Consider the following 23009-nt stretch of genomic DNA (forward strand, 5'->3'; position numbering starts at 1 on the left):
TAACCCCCCCAGATCATAACCGATCCTCCACCAAATTTCACAGTTGTTGCGAGAAACTGTGGCTTGTAGGCCTCTCCAGGTCTCCGTGTAATCATTGGACGACCAGGTGTTGGGCAAAGCTGAAAATTGGACTCATCAGAGAAGATGACCTTACTCCAGTCCTCTATGGTCCAATCCTTAGCCTGGCTCTTCTTTGCTTCTCATTGATGAAGGGCTTGTTTCTAGCTTTGCACGACTTGAGCCCTGCCCCTAGGGGCCTCTTTCGAACCGTTCTTGCCGTGCACTTCACCCCAGCTGCCATTTGTCATTCTTGCTGTGGGTCACTTGATGTCATCCTACGGTTGCTGAGTGACATTCAAATGAGTTGACGGTCATCCTGCTCAGTGGAGAGTCGTTCTCGCACTCTGCCGGTCTGTAGCTTTGTTGTCCCCAAGGTCTGCTGCTTGACCTTGTTCTTATGAACCGCCGTCTTAGAAATTTTAAGGATGGAAGCAACCTGACGCTCACGGTATCCCACTGCCAGTAAAGCCAGAATCGAATCCTTTTTTCCCTCACTCAAAACTTTTCTTTTGGCATGGTCAATAGTTATTTTTTGATTCCCATTACTTTCGAGGTACTACTAGCACTGTTTTTGCCATCCAGCTGGTCCTATTGCAAGAGAATACTGATGACCACAGCAGTGGTTTTTCATACTTTTCCTCATTAAATAAGATTTGGTTCAGGTGAACACCTAATCAGTACCTCATTAAGTAGAACGAGGTGTGCTTGTTTTGGAATTCAACAGACACTGGAGTGGAATGGCTGTCATACACGTAGAGATGCAGATTTCGGAAAAATTTGCAGTGGTCTCTTAATTTTTTCTAGAGCTGTATGTTAAAAGGGGGTGTTATAGAAGGATGTTAACAGATTTAACAGATTTAACATGGTCGTGTTTGTGTGTGTGAAGGTGTGTTATGGGCTAAATATGTTACTATGAGTGAAATGTAGCCAAAAAAAGAGCTACTTTAGTTTTTTTTAATATATTTTCAAGACTTGCCAGCACAGGCCACACTGTTATCTTCTATCTTACTGGGAAAGCCTTTTCTCCCACCTATGACAAATTTCCAATTTGTTGAAGACCACCTGAATGCACCATTAGCCTGAAAAGAAATGGACTGAAATTTTGGAATCTTTCAATTTAGTAATTTTTTACCACTATACTCTGAAGAAGCCAGACGGCCAGACAGAACCAGGGACAGACCTGGATAGAGCAGGGACATCCATGGTTTGTGATGCAGTCTAGGAGGTCTGCATCTCTGTGCTTATGTAGGGGGTTGCCTGCTCTGCTATGAGGCATTGGAAGTGCCCTCGTAACCTGCTGCAGCAGCCAGCAGCCTTGCAGCAGAGGCATCAATATTTCAAGCTGATGGGTCGCCTCAAGTTGGGTTATTATTGTCTCTTTCACCATGGGAAACACATGCACACGAGCATGAAAACACATTTACACAATTTTTTTTTTCTTAATGTTACATGCACCAGCCTCAACACAGACAGACTGGAAGAGAGTAACACTGAATAACATGTCATCACAGACTATATCCAAACACTCATTCATTTTTCATTCCCAAAATCCTGACATCATTTCAGCTTGTCGGAGTACAGAATATTTAATTACGACCTCAGAATTCAATCTGTGTTCATGAGTGTTTGTGTGTCTAAGAGAGAAACGGAGTGAGACAGTGTGTGTGTGTGTGTGTGTGTGTGTGTGTGAACATAATTAGCTGACTTCTCTCTGATCCTTAATGCATTATTGAATATTTCAAAGGAGTCTCAATCCTTTGGGCTAAGTGACTGCCAAGCTGGGATCACAGGGTGGGTTCGGCCATGATGAAGGGCGGTTCAGCCATTAAGGAGTCTGGGCCGAGCTGCTGGCCTTGTGTGAACCTGGAGCTCATGAATAATATAAATTCCTTTACTGTATTTGGAAGCACTTTGGACTGTAGTGGTGACGCCTTATTGATCTTTGGCCGTGCAATTCAGGGAACGAGTCGGTTCGGTATTAATGGTGAATAATGGCTCGTAGAAAATAGAAGATTTAGTTCAATTATTTCTGATGGAGAGCAACAGCCAGGGTCTCTTTTGTTACCACTGAACTCCACACACTGCAACCTTGACAAGACAATAGCTGTGTTGTCATGGTAATATGCCATTTCTCCTGACATTTCCAATGTTTTCATCTTTCGCAATTATTGCCAGCATGTTTGTGCTTTTCTGAAATGCCACCATTTAATATTGGATATTGAAAGTGTGAAACACCTACAACATAATACAGTTGTGGTAAAAAATTGAATCCTAATGCTGTTGGGCTGAAAAATTATAACATTAAATTTTATCTTAAATTTCTCTCATTACAGTGAGTTTATGAGGGAGGCGGCGGCATCTCAAACCAAATGATTGATGCTACACTATTAAAAGCAGTTATAACACTTTTTACTTAGGTCCTTGTTTAAAATAGCAGTTTTCAGTGAAAAAGCTCTAAAATCCCACTGTGCACTACCTACAAGACACAACATTCTTATATCGGAACAACAGATACATTATTAAACAATTGCAGCATAGTAAGTAAGTGAGTTGCAGATTCGTTTGAACTGACGCACATATGATTAAATATGGATTATACAGTATCTTCCTTTATGCTGAAATGGATCCTGGTGGAATTGAGGAAGCAATATGAACAAATAGCTGCAGCAAATGATTTATGATGATGCATAACTAGTCCTTTCTCAGTGGACAAATGAGTCTGCCTAAAAAGGGATACTCTCAGCATTTTGAATAAAGCTCACCTGGTGGAGTGAGCATGCGTCTGGGGATCAGTTTGTTTAATGACAGCGGGACCATCTTCAATCCATCATTACTTAGACCTTGTGATTAGTAAAATGCTCATCAGAGTCAAATCTGGAGTAAAATGCCCAGGTGATCTCTCTACAATCAATCAAATTGACTGAACCACAGTGAAAGTGGTCACACACACACACACACACACACACACACACACACACACACACACACACACACACAGACACACACACACATACACAGAAGCTCTCCCTCCCTCTCTACCGAGCTTTGTGTAAGCTCTTTCCATTAAACCTGTGCTGCACTAAGCATTTGGGTTAAAAGCTTTCATAATCAGGTGAGTTCTCATTTAGCGTACAGAGATTTCCAAGATCAATACTGTCCTTGACGTGAGAGCGTTGCCCACTGTGTCTAGGTGCGTGAGGGCGTGCATGTGTGTATGCAAAAGGACCTCAGTCAAAGCTGTGCCCCCAGTGCATGTGTGTCATCTATTTGGCCCTCTGACTGTCTGTTCACTGTCTTCTGTCTGCGGGGCAGACTGTTTCCTTCTGTGATCTCTTCATTCTGTGTTTAAGGGAAACTAACGGTGGTGTGGTAGATACTGTGGTTGTTTTTCCTCCTGACGCCCCCTCAGCTGATCCCGGGGTCCACGCTGCAGACTGCTACTGCAACAAATGTAGAGTCAAAACCCATTAACGAGCGTTTTTCTTTGCTCATGTGTATATTTTTGAAATACACACACATGAACAAAATTTGTATGTGAGTGTCACATATCAATCTTAACCAGTGATAAGCGTGGTACTCAGTCTTAAAACTGTGTTTTCTTGTGAAGTAATAACTTGGCTATTGAGATGACACAATTGTTTTTGTTTCGTATGCAAATCAAACTTATGTTGACTTTGCAAAAGCAGAGAGGATCTGTCTGTCCTTCAAGACACTACCACCTGTTTCTAAACGGACTTTTTAGAAATGATGTCCAAAATAAGTAGACTATTCATACTCAAAACACAGCCTTCAAATTGCTTTGTCTTTTATAAAACAAGGAAGAAAAATAACACAAATGTCTCATCCCTACGCCTACCTCAGTGTATCAGCCTCAAACTTCATTTCAGACGAGTAAAATAAAGAAAATGTCTTGGTAAATTGATACTTTTTTCAGCTTGTACTTTATGAGCCCAGTGGGTGCTTGTGCATTTGTTTGCAAGTGTGTGGGCGTTCAGGGACTTTTAGAGAAGTATGCCGGCAGCAGCGTTTTTACAAATGCCTCCTCTGCATTGGGATCAATACGTTAGGCCTTGGGGGGATGAGCTTGACCTATGTGAGCAGTTTTTCATAATCATTTGTGTCTTGAAAATACTGTTTTTCTCCATAGTGGTGCTGCCTTGGCTGTTGAAAAGAACATGTGCAGGCCGGGATATTATTAGTATTTCAGGAAAAAAATAAAAAAGAATATTTTTTCTTTATCGGTTCTCTCCAAGACCGTTTCTGTTGGTCTGCCTGGGATCAAGTTTCGTAAATATTAACGTTTACGTTACCACCGGTACGATGGGTGTCAAATGTCACAAGATGAATTAGGCTATGTCCGAGTCTGACAAGAGGTGATTCAATAACAGTAACACATGTCAGCAGTTACCTTCACCAGTCTGACCCCGGGTTAATTCTCCATTTTTTGAATTTCAACGTGGTAAATAGTAAATCGAGCCCATAAATTTCTGTGCTTCAAACTGCTGGGGTGTGATGAAATATCATAATTTAAACCATCCCCCTTGCTGACTAATAACAGCCTCATCCCTGACCACTGCCAAAGGCCCGTGTCCTCCCAAACTGTGATGCCTTCATTCCCTGTAGCATTCCACTGAAGCAGGCCTTGGCCCTGACAGAGCAGCCTATGATGGCTATGTTCATTGTTCATGTGCTCAATAGGCAGCACATGGCGTGGGCAGCAGTCAGTGGGGCTAAATTTGTGCCTCTCTGCTCATTCCGGAGATATTTGTGACTTGCTTCTTGTTGACTCGTTGCCCTCCTTGCTGACAACGGCTCTCTGTGTGTCACAGTCTGCTAAATCCAGCCAGCTGTATGCAATTAGGCTTCAAAATGCTGGAGATGTGCATGCTCCTCTGCAAAGCATCAAGTGGTGACGATGTGCTGGATTAGAATGTATTATTGGCTAAAATATGGAATTAAACATCCTTTTTGTTGTTTTTTGCTGTTAAATTTGTTTTTGACAGGCTTGAAATAGTAATAACAACATACAACAAATCAATAAATCACCATACAACATGTCTTAAAAAATTAAGACATTAAAATTAAAATTAAGACATATCCTTTGTATAATGGGTGGTTTAGATTGTGCCACAAAAGAAATGTACATTTATTATTTTAGCCAAATCAATGAAATGCATCTTGCATCAATACCACTAGATTAAAAATGATAAAAATATATCCTTTCCAATATTTAGCTACGAAATCCTGACATAGGGGAGCTTACTGTACATAAGTCACATAAGTGTTAGAGGTGTTAGATTAATAGACCTGCAGTATCTCACAGAATACAGCGCCATACATTTTGTCAGATGTCTTTAATGTTTCCATCTTGTCGATGGCAGGCTACTTTGACAGACAGACAGGCACCGTTTCATAAATCAGTGGCCACATCTTTTTCCCGAGGGAGATTCACTGTTGTTTCCTAGGAAACAAGCACCCCTCTCCTTTTACCCTTGGTTCCTCTGGACTGTACCACATTTACTGTAGGGTGGGAATTGTGTTGTGTATCGGTTAGAAGTAGATTTTCTTGGTTTAATTGAACGAAATGTACCAACGCATTATAACTGTATTCCGTGTACCTTTTAGTTACAGCTTATAATAGCTCAAAACTATTAATAATAAATGCGTCATCAATATTTACACCTTAGAACTTACCCCCCTAGCGAAGCCCATTCAACATTTCCTCGAACTGTCAAAATCGCTTGTTGCTTCCTACCCTAGCCTTAAAAGTAGTTAGCGAGCTAGCGTGTAGCGAGTGATAGCGTACTTCAGCCTTTCACTGAAATACATTTCGAAAGCGGAAAAGTTTGCTGCTGAAAACGAATAGTGAGAAATCTCAGTCGAGGTCCATTTCTTGCCGTCCTGTTCCGAACCGTGGGTCCCGTTCCAACCGAAATAGCACTCTCGAGAAGCGTTGGTGGCGGCTGAAGTGCAGCTGGATGTGACAGGTTCGTCATCAGGTAAGCTGCAGGTAGTTAGCTTAGCAGCTAGCCCCCTTTGGCTCTGGTATTTCTTTACAGACTTGTTACGGCGTTATGGTGGATATAGCGGCGTTTGGACGGCAGAGAGGCACGAAAACGATCCTAATGCTGTTGTAACATTGTTCGCTGATGGCTGGTTTGTTATGCTAGTTCCCAAACACTGCCTCGAAAGCTAATGACAACAAGTGAAAGCTGCTCCATAACAACAAAGATTAAATCAGTATGCATTACGTCGTCGTGGTCGTGGTTTCTCTCCTGCACGGTTCAGTGTAACGCTCTCTGGGACATGCTGTTTGCTATTAGTGAAGTAGCCGATGACCTGATAAAATCAGCTGGGGCTAGGATTTGATAATAAACAATTTATTATCAATTCCACATATGATAGACGGTCAACAGTGCTAAGCGATGACGTTGGGATCATTCTCATAAGGTGCATATATATTTCAGGGTACAACTAACTAACTGGCATGCTATTACTTTCAAATTCAAATATGAAAACACATTAAATGTTATGGCATCTTGCATAATGGATAGTTAGATTTAATTGCTGTGTACGAAAAAAGGCAGCCTTAATGAGATGTAAGATGAGGCATGTTTTCATCTACTGCAGGTTGGCTGAGCAAATAGCCTTTACACCTTGATATGGTTAATAAGTTTGAGCAGGCTAGCTTCTAGGTCAGGTACAGTAATTTGTCCTTCTGTAAATGCAAATGAACAGCTTAGAACAAGAATTGCAACCGTGGAAGTGCAGTTAGGCAGGCAGCATGCATTAAGTTCAAATGTGCTTTCAGTATAATACTGTAAAGTGGAACTTTCCTTGCCATTTGTATGGAATATATTGTGTTCATTTAGGCTATTAAGTTAATAGTACATTTGAGTAAGACACAGCAATCCAGAGCTAACAATTTTTTTTTTATAGGAAATGGGTTTTGTATAATAAGTAAGTACTAAAAATTAGCCAGTAATGTTATATAGGGTCAAATTAGCATCAGATTATCCTAAAGAAAAAGGTCATGGTCATGTTTGATCCTGAAACAGTAGGAATTTTAATGTAGTGTATCCAGTATTCCGTGGTTGATTTTGTTCCTTTTTTATCTTTACTTTTGAACACAGTCTCAGTACACAGCCTTGAACCTGCTCCAAAACACACTGGTTGACCACTTGCCTACGCATCCATTCAGCACTTGTTTGTTCTCAGTCATCATGCGGACTTTGTGTATGACAGACGTACCAGAATGAGTTACGAACGGAAGGATACACAACTCTCTGCCGCTTGATATTTGATTACGGCTAATAATAGAAAAAGACAGCTGCCTTTTCATTGATCTGTCTTCGGTGCCCTATTTCTGAGCCCTGTTTTTTTTTTTTTTCTTCTCTCTCTCTCTCTATCATGTTAAACTATCCAGTAGTAATGACAGAGAAAACAAACAATATTCTGTGCTGGGGAGTATTTTCAAACACAGTTTTAACCCATCAGTCTTAATTAGCTGTGATTAGCCATTGTTTCAGAATATTCCTTTTGTGTTTGAAAATGAAGCCGCTTTGGGCCATAGAATCCTAAATCTGGTTGTGTGTGAATGAGCCAAGCCATTTGGGGGTCAAAAAGGACATGGATAATAAGAGTGGAGGGATACCATGTGGGAAGGAAGTGGCTCAGCTTGTTTGTCTGCCAGGCTTTTGTTTGTTTTCCTGTCGGACAAATCTATTTAGGAGGTAGGCTATCTAAGGTCTGCCGATGGAAATTAGCTACAAGCAGGGCTTGTTATACAGTTATTGACAGTTATTCACTAATGTGTTTATTGAGAAGTCAGTTGCAGCCAAATGAGAAATTGATAAATGGTAAATGGACTGCACTTATATAGCGCTTTCCTAGTCTTATCGACCACTCAAAGCTCTTTACGCTAGATGCCACATTCACCCATTCACACACACATTCATGCAGCGCTCCTTTCTATACATACTGTGCTCTCTACACACACACACACACACACACACACACACACACACACACACACACACACACCGATGATACATCAGGGGCAATTTGGGGTTCAGTATCTTGCCCAAGGACACTTCGACATGCTTACTGGAGGAGCCGTGGATCGAAACCACCGACCTTCGGTTAGTGGACGAACCACTCTACCTCCTGAGCCACAGCCGCCCCTTGAAATTGATAAGCTTCATCTATCTGAAGTGATGGGGAAGGCTGACTTGTACAACTGCTATTGCTTGGGATGAATGATAAGATATTTAATTATTTTTTGAGTCACGTTTCATCCTGCATTAATATTTAGTTGTTGCTGTCTAGGAGCATTCCCCCTGGTTTAATCTCTTGCAGCTTTGTACATGATATAGTGTAGTGAGACTAGATTTGCGGAAGGTGTAAATTGACACTTTTGCTTTTGACAAAGGCTGATATCCCCCACCTCCCTGTACATGCTTCATCTAATGGCAGAGCACTTGTCTGTGTTATTTCCCTGCAGGTGCTCTGATGCCTAAGATGATGTCAGTATTCACTGTCATTTGCTGAGGTAGACAATTTTTCATGCTAGTGAGATTAATCCCCCAACCCCCATCTCCCCAAAAACATTTGACAAATCTTTTGCCTATGGAGCATCAGATTATATATACATGTAGCTACCAAAGCAAAATCAGACAGTAAATAGGTTTGTTTATCATGGGACAGTAATTCATGTTTAGCCTCACTGATGTTAACGAAACACCCAGGCTGCCGCGTCATTCACAGCTTTTGTATGAGACAGAGGCAGAGAGAGAAAGAGAGACAGACACAGGGAGAGACAGAGACACAGAGAGACAGACAGTACAGCTGTTCTATTGAATCTGGATCGAAAAGTCATGAAGCTGGATCTCTGACTCATCAGTTCTGTGACGCTCCGTTTTCACGGCTCATATGATGCCAACCAGCATGTCATCAGCTGGGTGGAGGGGAGAGGATGGGTGGGGTAGGAGACAGACCAAGATTTCCAAATCCCAGCCAAAGCCAGTCTTTTTTGCCAAGCACATTCTGATGTAATAACAATAACAGAAATGTTCACTACTGTGCAATTTTCCAGTCCAGTAAACTAAGGAATTAGATTGAAGTAGAGCTTAAAAGATAGCTTACAGAAATGGTGAGAACTTACAGGTAAGGGATGAGGAGAAGACAGGGGGGAGGAAGACAAGAGATATGTAAGAGAAGGGGAGGAAAGAGCTGTCTGGATGGTGGGGTAGATCAGTTTAGAGGACAGATGCTGAGGGGAGGTAGAGGAGAGTCGAGAGGGGGAGGAGGTGCAGTGCTCCTGTGTCCTGGGGGGATGGTGTTAAATGTGATGATAGAACATAGACAAGGACAGGTCTGATTTTCATTATGCGACCGCAGCAACTCTTTGATTTTTGCTTACGGATATTGCTTTGTTGTATGACAAATCGTCTCAACTTTATATTCTTGAGCTTGTTTTCTGTTACCAAACAGTTCATGTGGTGCTGATTTGAATTTAAATATAATCAAATTCACAAAGAGAAGAATGGAGAAAGAATAAATAAGGTGATTTTTTTCTGAGTCTTTCATATGTTTTTTATATTGTTTGTGAGCCCCTAACCTAAGACAATTTTCTACCACTTTGTAATAGACAAACAAGTTTTTTGAATCTCGAATCTTGATAGCTGGTTTAACAGGGCATGAAATTGGGGAAATACCTTTTTTGGGGTTCCAGCTCAGCATTCAGGGGTTGTTACTGTAAGTGCGGTTTTCGCCCCTTCACTTAGGCTGCTCTGTTCCAATAGAGAACTGTGATTCAGAGAAGCCGTCCTTTAATTGGTTGGAACTGTTAAGGGGCAGGGCCTTGCCACAAGCTGGTGGGCAGGAAGGGGCTGGCTTAAGGGGTGTGGGGGGGGTTTGGCTGGAAGTGTTTCAGCCAGATAGTTGGAGTAGACACTCTTCTGCTTCCTGCCTGCCTCGCTTGCTTGCTTGCTCCGTGGCTGAGAGAGAGAGAGAGACATCGAGAGAAAATCCCTGTCTAGGCATGGACCTCCGGCTGCAGTACTCGGCAGCTCGCGAGGAATGACAACACTTCACATGGTCATTAACTCCAGTCGCTGAGGCTGAAGGGAGAGCTGTATTGTAGCTCAGTGTCACAGAAGCACCGGGTGCCTCCTATGTTCGGGACAGCAGACAGACAGAGGCACACAGCAGAGCTACGGGACCCAGTGAAATGAGGTGGGAAAGAACCGTCATATTAGCTGGCTTTTTCTTTTTTTTTTCTTTCTTTCTTTTTTTTTTTTTTAAGATTTTTTTCTGGAGTTTGCTGCAGTGTGCTGCATACCAGTCTGGGTGGGGAGGGAGGAGAGGGAATGTTTTATCTGTGAGAGAGAAAGAGTGTGAGGCTGAAAACGAGGGAAGGAAGGGAAGAAAATATAGACAAAGTGGAATAAAGGCAAAGGAGCAAAGGGAGATTGCACACAATCAGTAACTATCCTTATTGCAGTTTCCAGCACTGAAATGGACTTTCTCTTTCGACTCCTCAGGGAGAGGCATTATCACATCAGTTGACTTGCTCCTTCCTCAGTGCAAATGTCAGGAGCTCTTTTTTGCCACATGGGCAACACATTTTTCACTCTCTAAAGAAAAACCTGTTGTGTGGCATCTCCCTGTCACTGCTTGCTTTGTGGGGTTCTCACTAAGTTTTTCCTTGTAACTCTCAGTGTGCAAATTTTCCAAATAACAAGGGCTAAAGAACAGGGTCTGATGTTTCGACACTCTTTATGTGTGTGGACAGTGGACACAAATAGCTGATTGCCTGAATAAGATGGAACTTCACAGCTCTAATAAGACCCACATCATAATTAGCCTTTTGAGTTAGATGGGGCATGGTTGACGTGTCCCTAGCTTTCGGCTGTCTCTCTAGATTTAGCTTTGTGCTAGAAGCTTGGCCTGGTGCGCTTAAGGAGTGGACATCATCGCCTGCATGGAAAAGGCCAGGGTGGTGTCATGCGTCTGGCCATGGATCAAGGGGAAGTGGGTGTTTTCTAAAATGGAACATCAGTTCAGCCCTTCCTGTTGAGAAAAGAATAGGATATGTCTCAGACAAGCACCAAGTCCTTACTGCAAGACACTGTCGGCCAGATGTCCCCCTTCTCTGAAATGGACTCTAATGCAAATTGTACCTCGAGATGGTTTAAAAGGATTTAGTTGTTGGTAGGTTTTTCAGACATCTTATGCATGAAAGAGGGAGTATGATTGCTCTGTGGCATGAGAGTGAGTTTGCTGAATCATTCAGCTCTTATGTTTTCAAGTGGTGTAATTTGAAGGCTCAAGATTTCCTTTAATTTGATGTGTTTTACTTAATTTTTCAATGTACAACAGCTTTAATCTAATCTAGTATATTCTACCCTTATTTTAGGATATACAGTAGAAAGTGTCAGTGGAACTTAACACAACAGTTATACTGTACCGACAGAACTTCTACAGTTCTCACTTCAGACATTTATATTCAGTAAGCTTGTGTATCCTGTTAATCATCATGTTTATCTGAACAGCACTATTCACCTCTGGCTGCCAACTGCACTGTAATTAGCTGATGACTTGCCTGAGTCCTGTGGCTAAGCAGGGAGTAGACAAGAACACTTACACGGGAAAACAAGTCAATTTACCGAGCGCAAGGGTTGATATCAATGAAAGATACTGAGACTCTCTCTTGCCTGTTTTCAGTTAAGTGCTTATAAAAACTAGAAAAGGTATATCATCTGTTCTGTGTTATGAAATGGGCCACTGATCAGGAGAGGAAAGCCCAGTCCCATATCATGAGCAGGGCCATTTGGGTCACTGTGGTTTAGTTAAGGCTATTATGATATGGGGCACACCTATCTGCTGACTCTGTGAAATGCTTCTTGTGTTGCCTCCGAACAGTAGCTTAGTCCTGGTATAGACTCTGCTGAGCTCACTCACCCATCCTTATCGCTAATGGTACTTGATAATATTGAACTCAAGGAGCTGTAGCTTATGCCAAAGACAATTTCATAAGCATCATAGCATCCATAGTATTAAATACGAATTAGGCTGCAGGTTATAGCCCGGCTCTGATCCTCTCTGGAAGATACAAAGGAACATTTTGCAAGCAAACAAGCTGGTGATGTCACACTGAAAGCAAGGTTAGGTTTGCTAAGGATAGGGGACATTTTGATATAACCTGCACTATAAGGCTCACTCATTTTCCATTACTCACTGGAAACTGAACATTTTCCTTATTCCCCTCTACAATGAGGCCCTCTCTCCACAGGCTTGAAAAACATTGACCACTTGTTCCTCTTGACCATGCAAATGACCATACATCTGTGGTTTGCCAGCATAAAATGGTAATAAATGGAAATGCAGCCACTCAGGTACCCTGCTCATGTGCATGTCTGTCATAGTCATTTGTATTTCTACTTTATTTTGCTGGCAACACCTGGCTGATGCCACCGTAAACATTGTCACAAGGCTTATGACCAATGGAAACCAGGTAGCTTATCGTCTCTGCTGAATAAATACAAGCAGCTATGATAAACTGCACCGCACAGGCAGAGCACACAGATACCAGACTAATGGGTTACATACGTGGTATTCAGAGGTCAAGCCAATGACTTTCACTCGAGACGCCCTAGTCCAGCTGACTCTCATTCAATTAAGCAGACTGACCAAGATAATGCCGCTGCCAGCTGGCCTTAGTAAGCGTCAGTAATCCATAAAGTCTAGTACTGTGATGCTTTCCTTCACATCTCTGCCCTGCTTTATCAGGTCACCCTGTCTGTCCACTGTTTGTACTGAAGACACAGAAGGGACACAGCCTTCTTGTGGGAACTCAGGAATTAAAGATAAACCGGGTGTACTCCGATGTGCACGACTTGGCTTTTGAGGTTTTATTCAACATGTGGTACTGAATTGCTGAAAACATAAAGGATGACAATATCAGGATTAAAGTTTCAGTTGCCTAAGTGAACAGTGATATTAACATCCACACACCCAAGGCTTCTAATATAAAAATGATGGCACCTATTTCATTACAGTACCTTGAAACAAAATATATTCCTTATTAGACTAGTCATTCTATCAGGCTCTGTATCTTTAGAATGCTGATCTTCAAAATTTTATTCCTGGAAGGACTAAAAAACTGCAAAAAAAGAGCCTGGTTCGGCCATGAGGATGCACTGGAGGGCTAATCTCTGAGGTAAAGCATAGGGTGTTTTATGGCCCCTTTCTACCTGCCAACCATCTGTCTTGCTGTCCCTTCCTACCAGTAGCATTGTCATCGAAGAGCAACTGCTAGGCTTAATGTAAACTAAGCCATGTAGCCGAAGCTAAGCTAGCCTAACCCAAGCCAGAGGCACACTGTCCAAGGACATGTCAAAACAGACTACACCTAAACTGCCTGCACTGCCTCTAACCTCAGTGAGAGTTTTCCAAAGCAGTCATTATTGCAAAGCAGTTTTCCTCCACTGTGTGCTTGAGTTTCCCATGCTCTTAGGATGGGATGTTGTTATATGACAGATGTAACAGTTTTCCCCCCAGGATGGCAGTTTGCTTTCCAGCAGGAGCTGTGGTGTATTTCTACGGGCTAAAATTAGATACACATGCTATCGCAGTGCCATTTCACTATTACACATCTCTTTTTAAAGCTAGTTGGGTGAAGCACATGTAACAAACTGCAAACTAAAAATGATTAGGTCCTCAAGTTTTCAGTACATCTTTGCTCTTTGAAATCTACTTCGGCTGCATCTTATGATAATTTTCAGTATTGATTAATCTATTGATAGTTTTAAGCATTTAGCATATAAATTATTGATGTAACAAATTTTTACGTTTTTTTTAATGTGTCAGAAACACCAATTTTGTCATACTTATGTCATAATATGATATTCTTAGAAGATCTGACATTCATCCAGCACGTTTGTGTGTTTACTTTGATAACTGACTGAACGACTGAATTGATGATCATAATTGTAATTGATTAATTTTCTATCTATTGTCTAACCAGTTAAGTAAATAAACAATTTGGGTGAGAGTTTCAATGCCCATTTTGTGCATCACAGCACCCAAAATAATGACAAAAAATGTTGGCTTGGGTACCAGTTAAATTCCCTGTGTATATTGCACAAACATACAGGAGTCTCTACTGTATGAGAACAGACGTGCAGTCATGTTCCTGCATGATTTTTATCATACCATCACCCACATGAGGGTCCTTTTGATCTTCAGTCCTCACCATTTGTTTTGAATATCTTTCATGAAAAACATTGTTTGAATGTTGCCTGTTGAGTTCCTTGTTAGCTTTCAGAAAACCTCACTCAACCCTTATCAACACAAGGGGCCTACTCGATATTATGAACACTTTGAGTACTGTAAAAAATAAAAAGACCGATGTCTTTGTTCTCCAACCATTTTAGCAAAACTTACTCCATTTGTGGCCGAGTCATTTGACAGAGAAATGGCGCTGTGACAAAATAGGTTAGCTTGATCACAGACTTCTTATGGCTTCTAAAAATACGAAGGGATTAATTGTTAAAGGTCAGATCTGACATGATTCTTACCTGACTGTCTCTTCTGCAGTGATTGGCTCTCTCCCTGGGGAGATGGTGTGAAATTAAATCCTGCTTTGGAGAGTGGAGCCTGGGAGTATGATCGGGCGAGGAAGCTTCTCATCTCATTTCACATGATCAGCACTAAAGTGGGACAATATGATTAGGTAGACAATGGTCTGGATTCATAGGTTTGGAACAGTAGAAGGTCGGTGGGTGATTTCAAGGGGAAAACATATAAGGGAAGTTCACATGTCAAAAAAAAACAAAAACAGGCACAGTGTGGAAGATTTTGGCCATTTATCCTTTTGGGTACATGGTCTTATCCTTATGCCGCTTTTGAGTTTCTCCATTTGATATGTCAGACTTCCAACACAACTACAAACAGAATTTAGAAGTCTCCAATTAAAGAGTCCAAGTTCAACTAACAGACCTAGATGAAGGATGATGTTTAGGTCTGCAGGACAGCAGGATAAAAAGACTGTGCTGAACCTAAATGTGGCAAGACTTGAACAACTGTTCACCTGTAATGACAACTGTGTAAGGGTTTCTGCCTGTGCAGGGAATTTGTAAAGGGATTTCCTCTTCCCTTAACAGTAGCATAGATATTTTGAGTACAAGTCTCAACTTGCCACCAAGTGGAGCTTGTCATATGCCTTTAGAGGTTGTTCAAGATATTGTTCTCATGGCATTTAACATTTTCTTTATGTTTTCCATATATAAGTTTATATGTTTAAAAGAGTAAAAGGGAATCTTTTAACCAGAGCTCTAGGTTTTTACAACCCTTCTCCATCTCCTCCCTCAGTCTTGCGCCCTCAGCCCCCTTTCCCGCCCCCAGTTAGCAGAAAAACATTTCCAGATGTGCCAAGAAAAGAGCTCCCTGTGCAGTAGCTTAGTAATGGATTTTGTACACTCAAACTAAAGGTCACTTCCTCAAATTGTTGCTCCATCAATTGTCCCCTCTCTCTCCTTAGACAACAACGAGACACAGAGACCAGTGCCTTTATAGGACAAGTCAAGGCGCACATACACACATTCCCCACGTGAATGTAAATTGACAGGACGCTGTCAATGAGCCGGTATCTAATTTGGATGGTGGGAGACCAGTGAATATTGCAGGACACTGGGCAGCGTCATAATCTTGTCTGGCACAGGCATATGCATCTGTCTCGGTTCCTCTCTGGCTGCTGGACGGCTGCCCGGAATAGTGCTGCGCTGCGCGGTTTTCTATTGGCTGCACCATCCCTCCGTGCATGGCTCTACAGGGCGGGTTGCACCCTGGGGCTTTTTTCTATCTCTGCTCTGAGTCGATGCTCTTGTCCACTGTCTCATAGCACAGAGGCTTTTGCCAGTCACCGCTTTGTATGCAATATGTTGGAGAGCCAGCGGGCTTGTAGTCACCCCGTACAATGGCACACAGCAGTGACTGGGGGACTTAAACTCAAGTGGCTTCTGAATAACCTCACAACTGCCTTTTCTCTGGTTCATCAGCCCCGTACCCTTTAGAACTAGCACCCCTCTGAGGCAGTACGCAACCAAATTCAGACTGACATGCATACACAAACACTGTTAACGCCTGCTGATATTTAGCAAGCCTTTTTCTCACTCTGAAAATAACTTCAATCTGTTTGTTTCTTGTCTCTCTTTCTGTTTCATTCTCTTCTCCATTTCAGATCCCTGACAGAAAGTGCCTTGTGACACAGTATCCCTACTTGAAGATCCCAGGCTGTTCCTGAAGAGCTTCAGATTTCTCCCTCTGCAGTCGTGACAGGATATAGCTCAGCAGCAAACACCCCTGACCCCTTGGGTTGTCCTTACCTGTGCTCAGTGTGAAGAAACCCCAAGCGAAGAAGTGGAGCTCCTGCACTGCTGGCCAAGGTGCCAAAGCTCAAACAGAGTAGATACTGAAGAGTTTTAAACAATAGAAAGCCTAAACTTGTCCTAAACTGTGCCATTGCACCTCCAAATAGCACCACTTTTGCTCTCCAACATCCACCCTTGCACAGATATCATCATTCACACGAAGGACATTTTGGGGACATTGGTACAATCCGTAGAGCCTGTCTCCGAGCATGCCCCCTCTGCCTTGTCAGAGGTCTGCACCTGAGACTTACTGATTGATGAACAATTAACTGTTTGACTGACAAACTCTACAACAGCAGCGCAGTCCCATGCTCCGGTCACAGAGACTTTGCCAGTCCATTACCTCCACTTTCCTGTCCACAAGGACAAACGTCATCCACTGACCTGAAGCAGATCATTTATAGCTACATGTTCCATTAGTTTTAGTTGTTCTGTGTTTTATTTTTTTTTTTTATTGGAACACTGAAACACCTCCTCAGAGGATAACCTCCTCCTTAAACCAAGTGGCTCCACTCCACCCCAGCTACATAGCCAGCGCTGCTGACATGGCTCTAAACATTGCCTCGATACGGGACACAAAATGGCTGACCCTGGAAGTGTGCCGGCAGTTTCAGAGAGGGACTTGTTCACGCAGTGATGAGGAATGCAAATTTGCCCACCCACCCAAAAGCTGCCAGGTGGAGAATGGGAGAGTTATCGCCTGCTTTGACTCGTTAAAGGTAAGGACTTCTAAATACTGTATGTAACTGCTGTGGTCTGTCGGGATGTTATGAATTTTACTCTGTCTTCTACTTAGTATTGGGTACAAATCAATTGTAAAACATTTAAATATTTATTACCTGTTCATGAGGTGAATTTGTTGTCCTGATTGCCTGGCATACAGGCTCCTTGTTAGTTTATTTTTCTTTACATAACCTCATGGAAGTGTCAAATGATGTAAAGCAAATATTAATAATTGGATTACATCTCTGAAGTACCAATATAGTATCTGACATACATAAGGTTACAGCTTTGTGGTTCCTAATGGTTGGTGGGTGTAGGTTGTCTGCTCAAATTAGCATGTGTGTCAGGTCTCCATGCTGTGCTGCAGTTAGCAGACCAGTCTGACCTATGAAGCTAAAGGCCAGGGAGGTCTGTTGTCATGTTCACTTTCACCACAGGTCCGTGTGTGTGAGCGTGTGTGTTTGGTTTTTTATACTGTAAGTTCTTCTAATGTTACCATGCCATGTCCATCATCTGTACTTGTGGGGGAACATCTGATCGCCTTAAGTCATTCCAGGGCTTCTATTCCTGGGTGCATGTCAGCTGTCACACACAACCAAACAAACAACATCAACAGCCAGATAATGTTTGGTTCTCACAGATCGAAGAAGAGGTATATGCATCCCTTCTTCAAGATGTGGTTAATATGCTTTTTTGTCAACTCAAGACCGGAATCTCAATTTTCAATGGATAGAATTGTTATAATTGACTACTTTTTGTTAATATGAGGCTATAAAGCCACGTTGAAGTATTTATTTCTTCAATAAAAGCCTGTAGTTTATCTGTTGAACCCTCTTATCAGGAGTTATGTCACTGTTATATTGGTACGTTCGATACATTTATTCTTTCACAGCTTGCTTTTTCATAGTGGTAAAATATCTTAAATTAGCTTAACACCAGACAGTTTGAAAGTCTCCCCAATTATTACAAGGTCGCTTCATACAAGCCCCCACATGCTGCAAATCAGATGACTGCATCCAAGAGCAACCTATTATTTTTAAGCGGAGTGGGGGGAAAAAGGCTGAGACAATGATAAATAGCCAAAGAAACTAGAGCAGAACACTGTAACTGTGAAGACTGTAGCTGCATTTCACATGTAAAGCAGCACAGTGTGGTTCACAGTTTTCAAGGTTGTGTATGAGGTAAGTGATAAAACACAGGCTACATTCACACCATTTGAAGAGCTGTTCTTAATTCGAATGTGGTACACTTTGCTCTACCTTAAAAATGAGAAATGATGGGGTGCGGGGTACATTGTTGAATTGTGACCCTATCCTCCCTGAAAGGCATGGCAGGCACTCCAGAGTGTGTAAAATCCCTCTTCATAACTAATTGCTCATGGTCAGTTATTTATTTGACACTATGGAAACAAGCTGCGTTAATGGAGCTACAGTATCAGCTGTTGTCTTGAGTAAGACTTAACTCATGGTAAAGCTTACAGAGTTATTGCTTGCAGTCAACCACTGAGTGACGTTCCTTCCCAGCTGCCAGATTTTGTGAGCTGTTGTGCCATTATAGTTTAATGAGCAAACCGCTGACTACAATCGGAAACAATTTATTGTTGCACCATGCAAGGAAAGTCTTGACATGGATCCTTTGCATATGACATGATTGTACTGTTTCTTGAGAACTCAAACCTGTCATCCCTGTTATGATTGCCAGCCAGTACTGTGTATCAAAAAACAGCATTCTAAGAACACAAAAATACTTTTTACATCTACTGTCTGGGCTTTGTGCCTATGACCCTATCACTGCTTACTGTAGGTTGCTCATAATATTGTTTCTCTAGGAATTTTGCTGCCCTCATTGTATACTGCCCTGGGCAAGTCCGTCAGCTAAATTATTAAATGTATAAACATGATCTATCTCTAACTGCAGCCACTCTTTCTCTCTCCCTCCCCTCACCCCCTCTTTTCACCATACAACCCAGTGACAGAACGAGAATACAGGATTCTCTGTAGTTTTAACTCGAACTTGCCTCCTCTTTCACAAAGACTTTCCTCGTGACGGCTAAGAGAATGAATGCTTTATTATGCATTAGGAAATGTGTCTTGCTCCACGGCAGGCTGATTTCCACCCAGTTACGCCCGTATCGTCTTCCTGGGTCTTCTCATCTGATAGGGTTATCATGCCAGGGTTGTGTGTTGCCATGCGTGACTTGGCCAGTGATCAGAAGGGTTCTTTTCGTACACACGTGAAAGGTATGGCTCAGGAGAGAAGTGGAGTAGAGGTGTTACTCTGCGTTTGTCAGGCAAACAGGCCAATTCAGTGGAGAGTTTGACTGTTTTAGTTGTTGTTTTCAGACTGAGTTGCTAAAAACACGCCTGTGATGACAGTGGCTCTTTGTCGAACTCCCGTTTAACAAAATCTCAAATTTTGCATCCTACTGCCAAAATAAAAGAAATTGCTTCTTGTTTCCACACCAAGGTTTGGATGTATACAATGCCAAGCTGAGCTATATAATCAATTGTGAGTTAGAATTTTGGCCTATGATTTACTGAGTGTTTGGGCTGCACATTTAAAAAAAAAAAATCTTTTAAATGAGATTTTGTAAATGAAAGTATGCGTCTCTGACTGGCAAACTCTTGGCAATCATCCTCTCCAACGCACCTTTTAAAACGTGTTATTCATTTGAAAGACAATGCAGTGGGACTACTCAGAAAGGCTGGTGTCATTGCTCATGTTAAGAAGAACAGAAGATATAAGCATGTCATATATTTTTAGGTAGTTTTCTGATAAAGATAGGGATGGGTTTAGTGGGGTTGGGAATCAGCCAAACAGTCACTTGCGCAAGTTCCATTCATCTGGAGCAGAGGAATTAACTGGGAAGACAATGGCAACAGTAATACCTGGTTTTGCATTTTCTGTTAGCGTGCAATGCATGGGACGAATGACGATGAGGTCTCATTCCAGTTCAGCTGCTCATGCTTTCTCGATCATAAAGCTTGCAGCATCTTGACTCCACTGCACTGCACTCAGCATTTCTATAGTGTAATGTCTAGGGGATTATTTTTTGTCCCCCTGCTCTACACTGAAGCCTTTAGAAATAGTCTCTCTATGCTACATTTGTCATCTCTCAAAATAGGACAAGCTGCTTCATCTCTGTCCAGCTAAAGCTGTAGTTACATTTGGCTGGTAGACATGAGATAGCTTAAGAGGTATCATCCATTTCCATTGAGACATGACATGAAAAATTGACAGCGGTGACCTCTACTCCAGGAGTTGCAGTGACATTCCCACACATTTGAGGTATGTCTCTGCTTTATGAATGAGGAAAAGAACATGTGCATGTTCAGTCAGGTTTGGTGACCCACAGGCACAATGTGCCATTTAAATGTCTTGTCACGTTGTAGATTGTGGTTGTTTAAACAGTGTGGCCCATTAGGTGACCTCCATACAGGTAGATGATTAAAATGATTTAAATGTGGAGATATTACCATCCGTTAATCATACAGCATTCACTTAATAAGGTGTTAGATAATCAATACAGGCAGCACTGAATCTCCAGCAGCATCACGGATGATGTGTCATGGTTGAAGCCATTTCTTTTAAGCTATTTGATACTTGTTGCACTGTGACTATGGAAAACATGACATAATGGTGGTGGGGAGGATTGGAGGACGGAGTTATTAGGAAATGAGCAAGAATACCTAAGGTAATGGAGTAAAGGCAATCACCCCAGTCATGTGATGATGTCACATTGGCCATGCCTCTGACAGTAGCCTTTTGTTAGCGCTTATTTCTCCTCTTTTCCATTTTTTTTCTCTTAAGTGCTGTCTCTGACCAAGCTGACTGGGTTATATTTCTTCCCTCTGCAGTAAAAGACTGCTCACGCCCAGAGCATTTGTCTCAATCTATGTTTTTGTCTGCCTGTCATTGCAGAAATATGACATAACAAACGTAGACAGATTGTAAATAAGGCAGAAAGTAACACTAAAAATAAGCAGCTTGTGGAGAGATTGTCATTTAAATGGCCAGTTTTCTATATTGCAGAAAATTTATTTAACACATACAGAATAGAGAGAATTTTTAGATAAATGTATGAGTCAAGGTATCTTTTTTGCAAAACAAAAGGCCGTTAAACCTTTACAGAGCAAATCAGATGCTTAATCACATGGGCTGTTAAAATTTCGTTCCCCACGTTTTTTTACCAGTCAAATTTTTTCCAGGTGACCTCCGCGCCTGACCGAGCTTCAGTAGTCTGAGAGGTGGGGGATAGTCTGCTGCATCCTGGCACTATCGCATTTCAGAAAGTTGCGGTTGTCAAACAGAAAGTGGTGAAGCAGGAGAAACAATAGAGGCTAGTTTCAGGTGTGTGGAGTTTTTTTTTCTTTTTATCACAGACTCTGCGCAGTCCCCCTGGGGGTGAGGTGCCCTGGTTCCACTCACTTGGTAAGAATATCTTAATCTTGACTCTGCTTCAAAAGAGCATAACTTTCTTTCTGGGGTCCTGGGATGGCTGAAACTGGTAAATAAAGAAGCACAGGAACATGAAAAGAAGTGAAGGCGGTAATATTTGAAGATTAATGAAAGGCAGGAGAACCAAATTCGGCCAAAGGAGTGAAGAAATAAAGGTGGGAGCAAGAGGGTTTTCCTGTCTGCAGGTGACAGGTCTTTGTTTTAGTCAAAGAGTGTCAAAGACTGTATTAAGATTCAGCGGGACAGTGTCTGTGATCAATTACTCCATAGCCACAAGTCCAGACAGACGCCAGACAGTGAAACTTAAATGCTTTATTTTTAAGTTTAGAGATTCCTCTAACTTAACTGTAACTTCCTCCCTCTGGGCTTATTGCACTTACATTTTTTTTTTTTGGGGATCTTTAGGAAGCCTCAGTGAACATGAACTTTATGCCCATGGCCTCAGCCCCCCTCTCCTCTCTTGTTTTAAAAGATGGGCTCGGCCACATTCCTCGGCGTAATCCTCTCGAACTAGGCCACACCCTGGGCAGAGCAAACGTGGAGGGGAATGTATGCAGCGCAGCGGGAGTTGGTGTTCCCCCAGGGTCATTCACAGAGACACAATGAGGCACTGACTTGAGCTTAACGTGGGGCTGCAGTGGATGCGGCATGCTTTGATGAGCCCCTAGGAGACCCCCGCTGCTACCATTCCTTAAACAGGCCTCCTCATACGCAGACACACGCACGCACGCTCGCTATCTTGTGCCAAATTTCATTTGATCCATGTGATTTCACCCCCAACAGCCCACAGCCCCAGTCTAACTGATCTGAAAAAAGTTCCAAGGATGGGAAGAGATAAGAGAGAAGGAGGAAGGTAGATCCACTCACTCTTTAAGTCTAATGACCCAGGCCAAGTTAGTCAGTCTGTCCTATGTAGTCACTGGATATTTTTCATGCCAATAAGAAAAACCACATAAAGATTTATTTTGTATAAATGAAAGCCTTTTAACCACCATTAAACCTCAGCAATAAAACATGATTTGTAATAATGTAGAGCCACCTAGACATCTGTGTTTCATAGCTAAATTACCTATCATAGTTATTTTTTCTCTGTCAGACTGTCACTTTCAAATTCCAAATTTATTATTTCCTATCAGTCTTGTCACTTTAACAGGTCAGGTGTTGTCATATCAGGATTGTGGTCGATGCACAGCCTTGAACCGGTTGAAACCAACAAGTCTAAATCCACATTTGTCTACCATGATATTACTGTTTTACTATATCTTTTCATTTTGTGTCTCCCTGTGATGTTAAATTTACATATAAGTGTTTTCATTTTGTATAAATTGTTTTAAC

The 23009-nt window shown here is 42.0% G+C and overlaps 1 protein-coding gene across 12 annotated transcripts in view; it reads left to right on the top strand.

The window, feature by feature from the left end:
- Positions 1–5811: 5811 nt before the first annotated feature.
- The window catches only part of mbnl2 (muscleblind-like splicing regulator 2), a 53239-nt gene continuing 36041 nt past the window's right edge, over positions 5812–23009 (top strand). For 11 of the 12 annotated variants that reach the window (XM_040141829.1, XM_040141834.1, XM_040141836.1 and 8 more), the window contains exons 1-2: positions 5812–6059; positions 16304–17212. In XM_040141829.1, coding sequence (XP_039997763.1) covers positions 17039–17212 — 174 coding nt within the window. In that variant the 5' untranslated portion in view covers positions 5812–6059; positions 16304–17038. Of the gene's footprint in view, positions 6060–10047; positions 10297–16303; positions 17213–23009 lie in introns of those variants that run through there. The other variant, XM_040141830.1, reaches the window with a different exon arrangement.

Source organism: Xiphias gladius, chromosome 13 (assembly GCF_016859285.1).
Source record: "Xiphias gladius isolate SHS-SW01 ecotype Sanya breed wild chromosome 13, ASM1685928v1, whole genome shotgun sequence".
In the NCBI taxonomy this organism is placed as follows: Eukaryota; Metazoa; Chordata; class Actinopteri; order Istiophoriformes; family Xiphiidae; genus Xiphias; species Xiphias gladius.